The 15,662-nt window shown below is 35.1% G+C and overlaps 1 protein-coding gene across 4 annotated transcripts in view; it reads left to right on the forward strand.

The window, feature by feature from the left end:
* Positions 1–15,662, forward strand: part of UPF2 (UPF2 regulator of nonsense mediated mRNA decay) — a 118,360-nt gene that overhangs the window by 14,731 nt on the left and 87,967 nt on the right. For all 4 annotated transcript variants that reach the window (XM_029953308.1, XM_029953307.1, XM_029953310.1 and 1 more), the window contains exons 4-5: positions 6,961–7,121; positions 13,596–13,793. In XM_029953308.1, coding sequence (XP_029809168.1) covers positions 6,961–7,121; positions 13,596–13,793 — 359 coding nt within the window. The remainder of the gene's footprint in view (positions 1–6,960; positions 7,122–13,595; positions 13,794–15,662) is intronic.

The following is a 15,662-nucleotide window of genomic DNA, read 5'->3' on the forward strand; positions in this document are numbered from 1 at the left end:
ATCAAACCCATGTATTTTCAGTCTATGAGTCCTAAATGCTTTTGGTCATTTTAATTAACTTGGAAGATAGTACTGTTCTTAGAGGTTGTGAAGCCTTCGTCTATACTTTTTTATTTTTTCATTTAATTAATTAATTAACATATTTATTTATTTTATTTTTGAGAGAAAGAGGGAGTATGAGTGGAGAAGGGACAGAGAGAGGGAGACGCAGAATCTGAAGCAGGCTCCAGGCTCTGAACTGTCAGCCCAGAGCCCACTGTGGGGCTCGAACTCATGAACTGTGAGATCATGACCTGAGCTGTAGTTGGATGCTTAGTCAACTGAGCCACCCAGGCGCTTCTACACTCCTTAAACTGTCTACTTAAGAATTCTTTCAAGTAAATTAAAAAAAAAAAAGTAATAATAAAATCTCTGTTATTTTCTGAAAGACACTGATGAATGAATGTATGAAGACAGTGACTGCATTAGACCTGTTAAGTCCTAACTTCCTTTCTCATGTTTGCTGGGCTGACACCATAAGTATTAGATAGCTAGTTCTGTTTTTAAGTCCCTGAGGGATTTACAGTTATAAGCAGGTAATACACCTGACCTTGTGGTTTGGTGAATTCTAATAAATTTGAACATACAAGTTTTTGAACTTAAAACAATTTTTAAAATACATATTGGTTAATCAGTTGATCCTGGGGAGTTATAATTAATATTTACACATCTAAAAATATTATCAAGTAACATTTGTCAATTTAGAGTTAATAGCTTAACTTCTTGGTAAGTTCTGCGTTTTATTATGTTCAGTGCTCTGTACTTGAAATGTTTTATACTATGACATATTATTTTCATAGAGGTAATATTACCTTCTCCTTTCAGCATTTAATAAAAATTGAAGAAATGATTTAATTTTTATTAGCTATAACTTAATTATGTAAAAGAATTTGTTTCTTGCAGTAGTGAAATCATGAATTCAAATGTTAAGTCAAATCTTCCTTGAATAATTTCAAATTGTCTTAATTCCTTTCTTTATCCCTAACTGATGGGAGTGGTAGCAAAAGTTCTTTCAGTATGATGAATTGGGACCTTCATGATTACATGTTCAAACAGTAGTACTAAGTGATTTGATTGAAAGTATAGTTTTAAAAAAAAGTACAATGGAGGCCTTCCTTCATTAGTTTATAGAATCAGGAAGATTTCTTTCATTAATGCAAATTCATGAGGTATTACTTTACCAATGTTGAAACCTCAAAGAACATTAAAGTAAGTAACATTGCTTTTACCTTCCACTTTTCTTGCAGGTAAATTGTACTTGCCATTAGAGGTAGGGTTTTTGTGTTTTTTTTTTTTTTTTAACAGGTGGATTGTTTGATAAATTGTATAGTACTTAAGCACTATTAAGACGTTATATCACTGTATTTCATACTCCGTGAGGCTTTAACAGTTTTGTAAGTGCTCTAAACTTGTTTCCTCTTTCCAGGTACTCTCTAACTCTGATTCAATGACTTTGACAGTTGTTTAATAAATACTTGATTGAGTACATTTATGCTTACTATGCAGTAGTGGCTTTTTTTTTTTAATGTTTTATTTATTTTTGATACAGAGAGAGACAGAGCATGGGGGGGGGAGAGGCAGAGAGAGAAGGAGACACAGAACTGGAAGCAGGCTCCAGGCTCTGAGCTAGCTGTCAGCACAGAGCCCGACGTGGGGCTCGAACCCACGAACGTGAGATCTGACCTGAGCCGAAGCCGGAGGCTTAACCGACTGAGCCACCCAGGCGCCTCTATGCAGTAGTGGCTTTTCACACAAGATTATAAGACATCCATAACCAAATTCTAAAATGAAATCAAAGGAAAATTATTCTCATGAAAATTTGACAAATTGCTTAGGGAGATTAAACATAAAACCTAGTAGTTTTTCATGATTATTTTTTCTGCTTCATGATTATTTTTTCAAGATTTTGAGTCTGTGTTCTGTGTTATTTTGCATGACTGCATAAGGTCAAAGCTAAAATGGATTTTCTGTGTTCTTGCCAAGATTTTTTTCTGTTTTAATTTGGCTAATATAAGATCAAATAATATTTAACATTGAAGTTCTTACCTTTTCTACAGTGGGCTATGGCATTTTTTTCCTCATGAAAATACTATTTTACATTGATTAAGTGCATCATATGTATGCTCTTACTTGGTCCTTGCAGTATTCTTGAAAGAAATAACCTTGTGTTGAAGGTGATAGATCAGATCTAGCGATGAAAGCTTGTTCATTGTGATTTATGTAGCAAGTGACTGATTTGGTTCTTTCATACCTCTTCGTATGTATTTTTCACAACTTCCATATTACTCCTCTCCATCTGCATTTAGGATTTGTAATAGATTTTAAAATGTCTTACTAAACACATTAGCAGTGTACTCAGTGATTACCAAGTCCAAGACAGACAGTGGACCGGAAAGAGTATAAAATAAGCATCTCAGTGTGAGAAGGCTTGCCTTTGTTAGATGCATTTGAGAGACATTCTAATTCCAGTGTTAGGTACCAAGTGGATAATTTTACTTTAATTTGAGAGGCAGTATATATAGTCTGCTAGTTTTGAGCATGAATGCTGGAGCCTGGCTACATGTGTTCAAATCTTAGATTTGTCATTTCCTCAGTTCTGTAACTCTCAGCAAATTATCTCAAATCTCTGTGCTTCAGTTTTCTCTTCTGTAAAATGGAGTAACAGTAGCACTCTACCTTGAAGGTAAATGTGAACGATGCCGTGACTTCATGTGTGAAAAACACTTAATAACGGTATCTGGCTCATTGTAAATATTCAGTAAATGTTAGTTTATTATTTGTAATATATTTCCTACTTAATCTGTCAGAAACTCCTGATGAGAATGTCTCATGCCTTTTTGTAATTTTGAAAATTTGTGCATTCTTAAACTTTCCTAGCTTTTAAAAAATTAATTTTTAAAATAATGCAAAACAACAGTGTACAAATAAAAGAGCAAGAAGGTCAAGAAGAATAAAAATGAAAAAAAAAACGATATGGATCTTTTAAGACATTTACGACTTTTCTTACGAGATAGAATGCTTGATTCAAGAGTGGACTATTTGATATTTTCTCTCAGTTTTACAGTATTGAATTAGTAATATAAAAAAACGCCTAGAAATCAAAGATTGACATATCTTAGGGTTGCTTCCAGGCAGTGCTAGCTCATCATTGGATGAAGGAGGTACAGGGTAGTAACCCTGTATTTTTATATGATGAATCAGATTTGGAATTAATTTTGTTTTTATTGCTTTCTTTTTCATATCTTTAAAATGGTGCCAGTAACTTCCCATTGGACAGTGATGTCATGAGAAGTAATATACTCATTTATAATACCTTGAACAGTGATACTAATGCAGGGAACTCCACTTAGGACCAGGATTGGCAAACTGTGGCCCGCAGGCCAGATAGACCCACCACTATTTTTTGTACAGCTGGTGAACTAAGAATAAGAATGATCTTTACCTTTTTAATTGGTTGAAAAAAATCACAAGAGGAATATTTCATGAAATATTAAAACTATATGAAGTTCAAATTTCAGTGTCTGTGAATAAAGCATTACTGGAAAATAGCCATGTTCATTTGTTTATGTATTATTGCCTGTGGCTGCTTTTGTAACATATCAGCAGAATTGAATAGTTGTAACAAGGACCATATGGTCTGCAGAGCCTAAAATATTTATATCTGGTCCCTTTGTAGAAGTAGTTTGCTAACCTCTGATTTATGATGATCTCAAAAAGAATGGCTTCTATTCAACATTCTGAATGTATGTGCTTCTGGAAGAGATTGTAATTAAAATAATATATGATAAATCATATATTAAGCTTGATTTTGCAAAGTAATAGATTCCCAGAGAATTCTCATAAGAAATTTTGGTGAGATTTATTTTATACTGATGAACAGAATAGATACTTTGGTCAAATGTGCTGTGTAATGTTCCCTCATACAGGTCTTCTAAAAAATCTAAACTGAAAATCTTTTCCAGTGGGCTTCATAACCATAAAGAACTGCCATATATATATCATCCATGAAAAAATGTCTCAGTTTCTCGTTTGAACCTCTAAATGATTCTAGGGATTTTGAATGTTCAGGTGCCTATGGTGCATTTATTTCTCTGCTGGAAATCCGTAGTCTTGCTACATCCTATGTGTTTAGTCTGATGTTTAGTAAGTGTATATTGAATAAATGGTCAAGGAAACTATGTAGCACTGTATAAGTTTTGTGTGTAACAGAGCTCTTCCCATGCCATTTCATTGGTATCTTGTATTGCTTGCCAAGTTTCCAGTATAAGGTATGATTAGAAAATAAATCTACCAAAATCTAAGCTTGTTTTTGAGGACTGTTCTCACCAGGCTGTAACCTAAGCACATGTAAGTTAAGCAGTTTGGTTAATTAGTACTGTTAATAATTTTAATCATGGGATTGAGATTTAGGGAGTGTGGTTACCTCTGGAGCCTCAAGAGTTTTAAATCAGTTCCAGGATGACTGAAAAGGAACTGGAATGCATACAAAGGCAATTGTCAATAGAATTACATCACTTTTAATTGATCCAATGCAAAGCCCCAGGCAGATGTTTGAAAATGAGGTTGATCATTGGAAAAAGAGTGTTTTCTGTTGTGACAAAATCGTCATTATTTTGCTGCTGCCTATGTATCCTAAATCTGTAGTGAATATTTAACCTAAAACTGGATGTGTGTTCTTTAAATGACTTTGAGTGTTGGAACTTGTTAGAAAAAGAATGTTCCAGGTTCTATTATTTTGAAATATTTTCCAGTTTCTTTTTGAGTACTGAAATAATTTTGCATCATCTTAATTGTCATTAGAGGTTCTGAAATCCCTTAAAACTGTTATCATCCCTCTTAACATAATTTGCTATGGAATAAACTGCTAAGCAGGTGTCTGGATGGCTCAGTTGGTTAAGCCTCTGATTCTTGATCTCACCTAAGGTCTTGATCTTAGGGTTGTGAGTTCAAGCCTAGTTTTGGGCTTCATGCTGGGCATGAAGCTTACTTAAAAGAATAAAGTTTTTATTGATTAACATTTTTTCTAATGATACATTGCAGAACATTTTAGAGTAGCCTACTTGTGAGCATTATTTATTTAAATAAAACAGTTTAGTTTTAGTGGCTTTTTTTTTTTTAATGTTTTATTTATTTTTGAGACAGAGACATAGCATGAGCGGGGAGGGGCAGAGAGAGAGGGAGACACAGAATCTGAAGCAGGCTCCAGGCTGTGAGCTGTCAGCACAGAGCCCGATGCAGGGCTTGAACCCATGAACGTGAGATCATGACCTGAGTCGGAGGCTTAACCGACTGAGCCACCCAGGTGCCCCTTTAGTGGCTTTTTTTAACTTCCCCAAATGACATAATTTCTAGTTAAAAGTTCTAAGAAGCTCATGCATTCAAAATAATAGCAGTCATTGCTTTCATGAGTTGAGTATTTTTGAATGCTTTGAGTTTAGATTTCATTCATGAAACTTAAAGACTTTTTTCCTGTAAGATTAGTTTGAAATAAACTGTTGAAGAAACTGTTCTTGATAGAATGATATTGTCTAATGTAATTTTAAATTGTGTGAAGACTTCTCATTTTAGATCCCGAATAGGCCAGATTTGAAAAAAGAAGATTGGATTTAATGAATAGTAATGTATACATTGATCTGTCTTGTGCTTGTAATGGGAACTGATACTCCTAACATAAATATGTTAGCTGGAATGTTATAGCATTTAAACAAAAGTTTATGTGGGTAGGAATAAGGTAAGGTAGAAAAATTTGGAAATTGTTCCAGCTAAGCATGGATGATTAAATGTATGCATTGTTTTTCACTTTATTTTCTGTAACTTTCAAGAAGATAACATCACGGGGCTCCTGGGTGGCTCAGTCTATTAAGCATCCGGCTTCGGTTCAGGTCTTGATCTCACAGTTCTTGGGTTCGAGCCCCGTGTCTGGCTCTGTGTGTTGACAGCGAGCTCAGAGCCTAGAGCCTGTTTCAGGGTTCTGTGTCTCCCTCTCTCTCTGACCCTCCCCTGCTCGTGCTGTCTCTCTCTCAAAAATAAAAAAAAAAAAAACCCCAAAAATTTAAAAAAAGATAACATCACAAAATAACTCATTTTCTTCCCTTTTCATTAGAGAACTCAAATGACAAGTAATAAACTTTATAATGTGAAAATGATTTAATTTACGGTTGTCCTTTTGATACCTATATTGCATTAAGATAGATTTCAAATGTTACACTACGTGTGTATTATAAATAGTTGCAGGTGTAGACATCTCAACTGTCTATACAGAGAGATTTTTACTTGACAGTGTATTTTGAAAATTTTCAAAAGTTCTACATTTCTAATTATAGTGGTTTCTTACTGAACTGTTTGTAGACTGAAATACTTGTTGTATTTGCTGCTCCTGCGATGGCCTGGCATGGCGTAAGTGGGTTGCTCAATTAATATTTGTTAAATGGGTAAACAACCAGTAATTGTGCAGTAAACAGAATTGGCTGTTTGGAAGATGTGGGCTTTTTTAAAAGATAATCTTGATTCATATCATTGTGAAAATTGAAGGATATTGATTTTATAACCTCTTGTTTTTGAACAGTAACTTTTTAAGGTATGTTAAGTATTTTTGATTAACTATGTCTGAAGGAGGTATGGCTTTAACAAAATAATTTGTTTCATGGCATTGTTAAATTTTACATATCTCCAGCATAATTGTTAATTACTCTTAATGTTCTTTGAAGAACTAATGTTGAAATTTAATTATGTAGATGAATTTGATGATACAAGTTTTAATTTCAGATATATCTTGAAAATTTTAATAAAAATAATTTGAAGAAAACCATGCTAATAAGCTTATGTGATAAAATCAAAATTTGTGGAACATTCCTAACACAGTATACTTAATCACATCTGCTTTGATGAATTTATCAGATTATTTCATCATTCATTTTGTAGGCGTATTCTACATTCTAAAGGGGAGCTAAGTGAAGATAGACATAAACAGTATGAGGAATTTGCTATGTCCTATCAGAAGCTGCTAGCAAATTCTCAATCCTTAGCAGACCTTTTGGATGAAAATATGCCAGATCTTCCTCAAGATAAACCAACGCCAGAAGGTAAGATAACCCTAAAAACACTGATTTTTCAGTAAGCACTATCCCTTATCTTTACTTTCATCAGATGTATATCATTAAGGATTTAAGTTCTCAACATGTGTTTAAAGTTTTTTAAATGAGGAAGTAGTATTTAGGCTTATTAAGAACTTTGAAAAGCTACTAGTGACATGTCTTCTGAATGGAAAAGGCTTTGCACTTAACAATAATTAACTCATGATCTTTTGATGTATTCCTTTGGTTCTTTTGTATTAAAATCTTTGGATGATATCCAACCGGGACCTGTCTTATTAAGCCATACTTGGGGTTATAGAAAGATTCAGTTTCTTTTTCAGAGAGATAATAAAGTAAATTGGAGCTTTGGGATTTTACTTTTTTTTTTTAATTTGTTTTGAGAGAGAGCTTGAGTGGGAGAGGGTCATAGAGAGAGGAAGAGATAGAATCCCAAGTAGGCTCCAAGCTGTCAATACAGAGCCCAACACAGGGCTCAATCTCACAAACTGAGATCATGACTTGAGCCAAAACCAAGAGTCAGACAACCAACTGAGCCACCCACCTGTCCCTCTAATACTTTTATATTTGTCCTTTTTTTTTTTTTTAAAGTTTGTTTATTTTGAGGGGGAGAAGGAGAGGAGCAGATAGAGGGAAAGTGAGAGAATCCCAAGCAGGCTCTGCGCTGTCAGTGCAGAACCTAGTGTGGGGCTCAAACCCTTGAACCATGAGATCATGATCTCAGCTGAAACCAAGAATTCCAGGTGAGCTACCCAGATGCAATATTAATCCTTATTTTTAATATATTGGTTTTGAATGATAACATTATTTTAAATCATTATTTAGAAGTTAAATCTTGCAGTTTGTTAGGTAAATTTTTATTTAGTGAGATGGGTTGTTTCTTAGACTATTTCAAAGGTATTTTAAAGTTCCTTTTTGATTGTCCTTAAGTTGGTAGCACACCTCATACATTAATCTGTCATACCAAGTACTTGATAAACTAATTATATTTGTGTTTATAAATGTGTTGATACGTTACTAATTTTTCAACTATCTGGCAATTCTATTTACTTAATTTAACTATTTTTTAAATTTTTTAACATTTATTTATTTTTGAGAGAGAGACACACAGAGTGTGAGTGGGGGAGAGTCAGAGAGGGAGACACAAAATCAGAAGCAGGCTCCAGGTTCTGAGCTCGAACCCATGAACTGCAAGATCATGACCTGAGCTGAAGTAGGCCGCTTAACCGACTGAGCCACCCAGGCGCCCCAGTTTATTGATTTTTAACATTTATTCTTTTTTGAGAGAGAGAGTGTGAGTGGGGGAGGGACAGAGAGAGAAGGAGACACAGAATCCAAAGCAGGCTCCACGCTCTGAGCTGTCAGCACAGAGCCCGATGTGGGGCTTGAACCCATAGGCGGTGAGATCATGACCTGAGCTGAATTCAGACGCTGAACCGACTGAGCCACCCAGGCATCCCTTAATTTTAAAAGTATATGTAAGATATCTTTTTATAGCATAAGAGTTATTTTGTATTTTATATCTCAATAAGAAATACTGGTTGCATACTATAAATGTATTTATTGTATTAATATTTAATTATATATATATAATTGCTACTGATTTTTCTATCTCCTCATTAGTGAGCCTCCAACTTTTTGATTTTAAAAGAAGTTCCACTTGGGGCCCCTGGATGGCCCAATCAGTTGAGTGTCTGACTCTTGTTCTTGGCTCAGGTCATGATCCCAGGGTCATGGGATTGAATCCCATGTAGGGCTCTGTGCTGACAGTATGGAGCCTGTTTGGGAGTCTCTCTTTTTCTCTCCCTCTGCCCCTCACCTGCTCACACATGTGTGGAGCCTGGATGCAGGGCCTGATCTCACCAAGCATGAGATCATGACCTGAGCTGAAACTGAGAGATACTTAACTGAGAGTTGGATGCTTAACCAGCTGAGCCACCCAGATGCTCAGAAACCAATCACTCAGTCAGTTAAAACCAATGCAGAAATGATGTAAATGATAAAATTAGTAGACAAAGAAATAAAAACAGTTATAACTGTTTTCATATACTCAACAAACTAGAAGTTATTTTTAAAAGATATTTTCACCAGGTATAGAAATTTAGGGTGACATTTTTTTTCTTTCAATACTTTTTTGCATATGGTGTATTTTTCTTTTGATTGTTTAAAAATTTATTTATTATCACTTAATTATGATGTGGCATGGTGTGGTTTTCTTTGTTTCTTGTACTTGGGCTCACAGGACTTCCTGAATCTGTGTGTTTACAATTTTCATCAAATTTGCAAAACTTTAACCCTTGTTTCTTCAACTATATTTTCTGTTACTCTCTCACCTGCTATAGAGATTTAATTACAACTGTTAGGTGGTTTGAAGTTGTCCTTTGTATTCTTCAGTACTTTTTTGTCTCTTTTTATGTTGTATAGTTTCTCTTGCTGTGTCTTCAAATTCATTGGTCTTTTCTTTTACAGTGTCTAATGTACTGTTAATCTTATATAGAAATGTAGTTTTTATCTCTGTAACCTGGTTTTATTTTCCATGGTCTCAAACGTGCTCAGTCTATCTTCTAGTTTGTTGACTATATGAACATAGTTATAATTGTTTTAATTTCTTTGTCTACTACCAGTTCTATCATTTATATCATTTCTGTATTGGTTTTAATTGACTTAGTGATTGATATCTATAGCTCTTGTATTTTTTTCTACTTTACATGTCTGATCACGTTTACTGTGATGACTGCTGGATATATATATTTTTAATGTTTATTTTTGAGAGAGCATAAGTGGGGGAGGGGTTGAAGAGAGGGAGACAGAGGATCCAAAGCGGGCTCTGTACTGACAGCAGAGAGCCCCGTATGGGGCTTGAACTCATGAACGAACCATGAGATTGTGACCTGAGGCAGAGTCCAGCCCTCAACTGACTGAGCCACCCAGATGTCTCACTGCTGGATATTTTTGTATTCTTAGAAGTATCATTGAGCTTCATTCTGGGGCACAGTTAAGCTACTTGGAAAATTTTATCCTTTCCAGGTTGGAATTTTTAGGTCAGAGCGGCTGTTTAGTCTAAGGTTAATTTTCCATATTACAGAGGCAATAGTCCTCTGTACTCTACCTGACTTCCCATGAGTTGGAAATATGAGTAGTTATTTTCCCAGTCTCACTCAGTTCCCTCACAAGTAGGGGCTGATCAGTATTTAGTTGAACATTCCAGGGGAGCTGTCTGCGGACCTTCAAGGTCTGTCTGTGCTTTCTCGTCTGTTACTCTGTCCTGCAGCATCTAGCCACATCCATGAGGGCAGTCTTGCCAGACTCAGCTCTGTCCTCAGCTCATGGAGACTGCTAGGGTCTGCCGTACTTCTCCCTTACTTGGCTATAGCCTAGAGAATCTTACCAGGCAGTAAGCCGGGGTACCTAATTGTTGGGCTTCAGTTTTTTTATTTGTTCTCACTAGAAATCACTCACCTGTGCTGTCTGATGTTGTTCAAAAACATGTATAAATTGTTTGGCCTTTTTAGTTGTTTTAGGTTACTGGTACCTCATTCTGGCTTGGAGAAGTCTCAGCTTTTCAGGAATCAGAATATCTGTTCTGGCTATACAGAAATGAGATCATATATATACTATTCTGCACCTCTTTTCTTTATTTTACTTTTAATTTTTTAAGTTTTTATTTAATGTTCAGTTAACATACAGTGTAATATTAGTTTTGGGCATATCATATAGTGATTTAACAATTCCGTAGGCTTTGTGCATTTTAAATTTAAACATGTAAACTTAGGGATGGCTGGGGGGCTTGGTTGGTTAAGTGTCTGCCTTTGGCTCTGTCATGATCTCTCAGTTTATGGGTTCAAGTCTCACATCAGGCTCTGTGCTGACAGCTCAGAACCTGGAGCCTGATGCAGATTTTATCCCCCTCCCCCTTTCCCTCCCTTGCTCACTCTGTTTCTCTCTTAAATAAAAATTTAAAAAATTAGAAAAATGTATATATAAATTTAACATAAATATTCTTCAAAAGAGGTTATATGCCACTAGGTGTATGAGAATGAGTGTTTCCTTATACTCTTACTATATTGTAGTTGATTTTTACCTTCTGAGTGAGGTTGAGTATCTTTTCTTTAAGTTTATTGGCTGCTTCATATATATGTTTCTCTGTGACATACTGGTTTGAATCCTTTAACCTTCCTTTTTTATTGTCATTTAAATAAAATATTTATTTTTAATCAAATTGTAAAGACATTTTGCATATTAAGGAAATTATTCTTTGTCATATGCATTGTGGATAGTTTGCCGTGATTATCTGTTGCTTTTTTTAAAACTTTGTAGCATTTTTTTTTTGCTTCTCAGAAGTTGATTTTTCACAATTTGTAATTATAATGCAAATCAATTTTTTATATATGTAAAATACTCGTGTATATTATAGAGTAGAAAGTGAAAGCCTCTTATCATATGCATTCCATTTTCCAAGATATCATGGTACAATGTGATATGAATCTGTCCAGAATTTTTATACAGAAAATATTTATGTAAAATATATGAGATATTGATACATAGCTTTATTGTTAACTTATGTGGTATGTTATTTTGTATGACTTACTTTTCTCTTTCAATAACTTATTTTTGAGAAACTACTGAGTTCGTTCAGGTAGATATACATCATTTTTTTAGCATTTGATTAATGTTCAGAGTGTATAAATATCAACTGATATCTTATTGGTAGATACTTAAATTCTGTCCAGTTTTGCTCTGTTACAAACAGTGCTGTAGTCAACATCTTTGTGAATCTTCACATTTTCTGTTATTTCTTTGGTATAAATTCCTAGAAGGAATCTTGTAGGATCAAAGATTATACTTAATTTAAATATTGGTAGATACAGATTATATTCCCTTAATGTTGTATTAATTTATATTCTAGATAAGATATGAGAGTGCTTACTTCCCTACTATCTTGTTAACATTTAATGATACCAATCTTTGTTAAACATCATCTAATGGATCAAAATGGTAAATGTTTTATTTAACATTATCCTGATAAGTACTGAGGTTAGGGTTCTTTTTCTATACTCTTACTTACCTGTTCAGAGGTTTTATTCATTTTTATGTAAGAGTCTTGGCCTTTACTTATAGGGATCTTTATATTCATGAATATTAATTTCTTTGTATGGATGTTGCTAGTATTGTCTTCTAGTTTGTCTTTTGCTTTTGTTTATATTTTTCATTAAACAGAAGTTATAAACTTATCACTCTTTTCCCTTATAGTTTTTATATGGTTTTAGTGTCCTGTATTTAAATCTGTTTGGCATAAGGCATATAAATAATGCATCAGGTGGCCAGTATTCTTTTGTTTTTGCTCTTGTTCTTCTTATGAAATGAATACTTTTTTTTTAAGTTTACTTATTTATTTTGAGTGAGAGAGAAAGAAAGCGAGGGTAGGGAGCAGAGAGAGAGAGGGAGAGAGAAAATCCCTTATGCAGGTCTAATATCCATGAACCATGAGATCATGACCTGAGCCAAAACCAAGAGCTGGACGCTTAACTGACTGAGCCACCCAGGTGCCCCTCTTATGGTTATTTTTAATCTACATGATCCTTCCCCACTTGTGGTTTGGAGAGAACCACAGTGAAAAGAGATAAATTAATGAATGGTCTCATGATCATGAAGTTGGAAATTAATTCTCCTGATCTGCGTTTAAGATTTTAGAGTTGTATGTAAAAGGTAGAGCATATGTATGTGCATGCATGTATGCAAAAGTGTATATGATTTTCTACCTTCTACTGAAATACCTATATATTTCTTCATCTGCCATTATATTCTAGTTATCAGTTGACCCTTTATAGCAATCTGCCTTATACCATGGATTCTACCCAAAGGAAGGATGCTTCTTACTTAAAAGTTTATGTTTTACTTCTGGGATGCCTGGCTGGCTTGGTTGGTGGAGTATGTGATTCTTGACCTCGGAGTTGTGAATTTGAGCCCCATATTGGGTGTAGAGATTACTTAAAAAATTTTTTTTTAAGTGTTTTTGTTTTACTTGTGAAGGTGATTGTGATATAAGTGGGACAGAGGGTTGGGAATCATTAAAAAAAAAAAGCTTCATGGGAGGCAGGGATGTTTTAGGAATTGCCAGGCTTATATATTTCTTATTTGGGTTTTAAGTTTTCATGAATCAGACCTAATATATCAAATGACTACTTAATGTCACAATAATTGCTTAAAATGTTTAAGAGAAAAAACATCCTTGTATTATGCTGTCTTCTGCTTTGTCCAGATTTGGAGCTTTACTTAAAACACAATTTATGATTTGATGTTAAAGATGGTTTTGTGAACTATTCAGAGTCCTCGTTGATTGAAGAAGCTTCTTTTAATGCTCAAGTTTCATTAGTTGTGAAATTGAAAATATAAAATATCTTGTTGTGTGGTTTTCCATACTAAACCTGAAACGGTTTTAATTCCCTTTGGCATATTTTATTGTAGAGCATGGGCCTGGAATTGATATCTTTACACCTGGTAAGCCTGGAGAATATGACTTGGAAGGTGGTATATGGGAAGATGAAGATGCTCGGAATTTTTATGAGAACCTCATCGATTTGAAAGCTTTTGTTCCAGCCATCTTGTTCAAAGATAATGAGAAAAGTTGTCAGAATAAAGATTCTAACAAAGATGATTCCAAAGGTAAATTCTAGGGGATAAATATTTACATTAAGTGCCAAAAAAATTGGTTTCAAAATGAGTATTTGTAAAAGCTTTTTTACTTACTAGTTTTGCGATACGAACATGAGTCATTAGATTAAATGAGTGACAGAGTAATATGCAATGCAGCATGAAAGGGTGATAATTGACATTTTCCGCAGTTCTAAAACAGTTAACGTTAATGTGAAATAATTTGAAAAAAAATTATGTTTTTCATTTAAAAATTTTTTGGGATGGTGTGAGTAGGGAAAGGGTCGTGGGGGTGGGAGAATCTTAAGCAGTCTCCACGCTCAGTGCAGAGCACAATATGGGGCTCTGTTGCACGACCCTGGGATCATGACCTGAGCCAAAATCAAGAGTTGGGAACTTAAACAACCGAGCCAGCCAGGCGACCCTGAAAATGTTTATTTATAATGTAATCAATTCATGTGAGACCTTGGTAAGACCTGAATTTCCCTCAGTTGGATTGTTAGGGAAAGTATTAGTTCCGTAGTGTTTTTTACCAGCAGTGCTCTTTCTAGGCCAGATATCCTTGACTCCTTCTGAGGAGGAGTTGCTTTAGTGAAATCACAGGCTTTGAGATCGTTAGTGGGAGGTCTTTAATGCCAGTCACACTATGTTTTCTAAAGGGAATTCTGCCAAACTGTAGAGATGGAAGTGAGATGGGAAGTAACAGTGCCAGGGATTTGAAGAGATAACAAATATATATTTTTAATGTTTGTTTATTTTTGAAAGGGAGAGTACAGTGGGGAGGGGCAGAGATAGAGGGACACACTGAATCTGAACCAGGCTCCAGCCTCCGAGCAGTCAGTACAGAGTCGATGTGGGGCTCAAACCCATGAACTGTGAGCTCATGACCTGGGCTGAAGTCAGATGTTTAACTGTCTGACTCACCCAGGCAGCTTCAGATAATTTGTTTTTAAATGTACTTTTGTATTCCTTTTTTTCCCTAATGTTTATTTGCTTTTGAGAGAGAGTGTGTACGGGGGTGGGGGACAGAAAGAGATGGAACAGAGGATCCAAAGTGGATTCTGTACTAACATCAGAGAGCCTGATATGGGGCTCAAACTCACGAACTGTGAGATCATGACCTGAGCCAAATTTGGATGCTCATCCACTCAATTGATTGAGCTACCCGGCCACCTCTGTACTTTTGTATTCTGATATATTTATTAGTGAACCCATTCAAGAAAATAATAGCTAGTAGGGTGTTTGAGTGGCTCAGTCAGTAAAGCATCCGACTTTGGCTGAGGTCATGATCTCATGGTTTGTGGGTTTGAGCCCTACATCAGGCTCTGTGCTGACAGCTCAGAGGCTGGATCCTGCTTTGGATTCTGTGTATTCCTCTTTCTCTGCCCCTTCCCTGCTCATACTCTGTCTGTCTCTCTCTCTCTCTGTCTCTCAAAAATAAATAAATGTTAAAAATTAAGTAATGATAAAATAATAGGTAGTAATTTTTACTTAATAATCACTTCCTACCAAACATCATTTTAGTACTTTATAAGTAAAAAATTACTTAATTCTTATAATAACCCTGTGGGGTAGCCATGTTATCCTTGTTTTCAGATGAGGAAACTGGCACAGAGCAGTTAAGTAACTACCCAGGGTTAAGTAACTTACACAGCTGGTAAGTGGCAGATGTGAAGTTTCAGCCTTGTTAATTAATGACGTGGGCCCTTAATTACTGTTATACTGATTTTCAGATTTTGTTAAGATTAGTAATTTTTGTACCTTACACTAAAACTAGGAAGTAGTAGTCTTCGCTTTGATGTACAAGTATTATAACACATATATCCAGAACATTCCATTACTCCTGTGTCCAGTGAGCAGTTTCTCTCCATTCCTCCCTTT

Source organism: Suricata suricatta, chromosome 10 (genome assembly GCF_006229205.1).
Source record: "Suricata suricatta isolate VVHF042 chromosome 10, meerkat_22Aug2017_6uvM2_HiC, whole genome shotgun sequence".
In the NCBI taxonomy this organism is placed as follows: Eukaryota; Metazoa; Chordata; class Mammalia; order Carnivora; family Herpestidae; genus Suricata; species Suricata suricatta.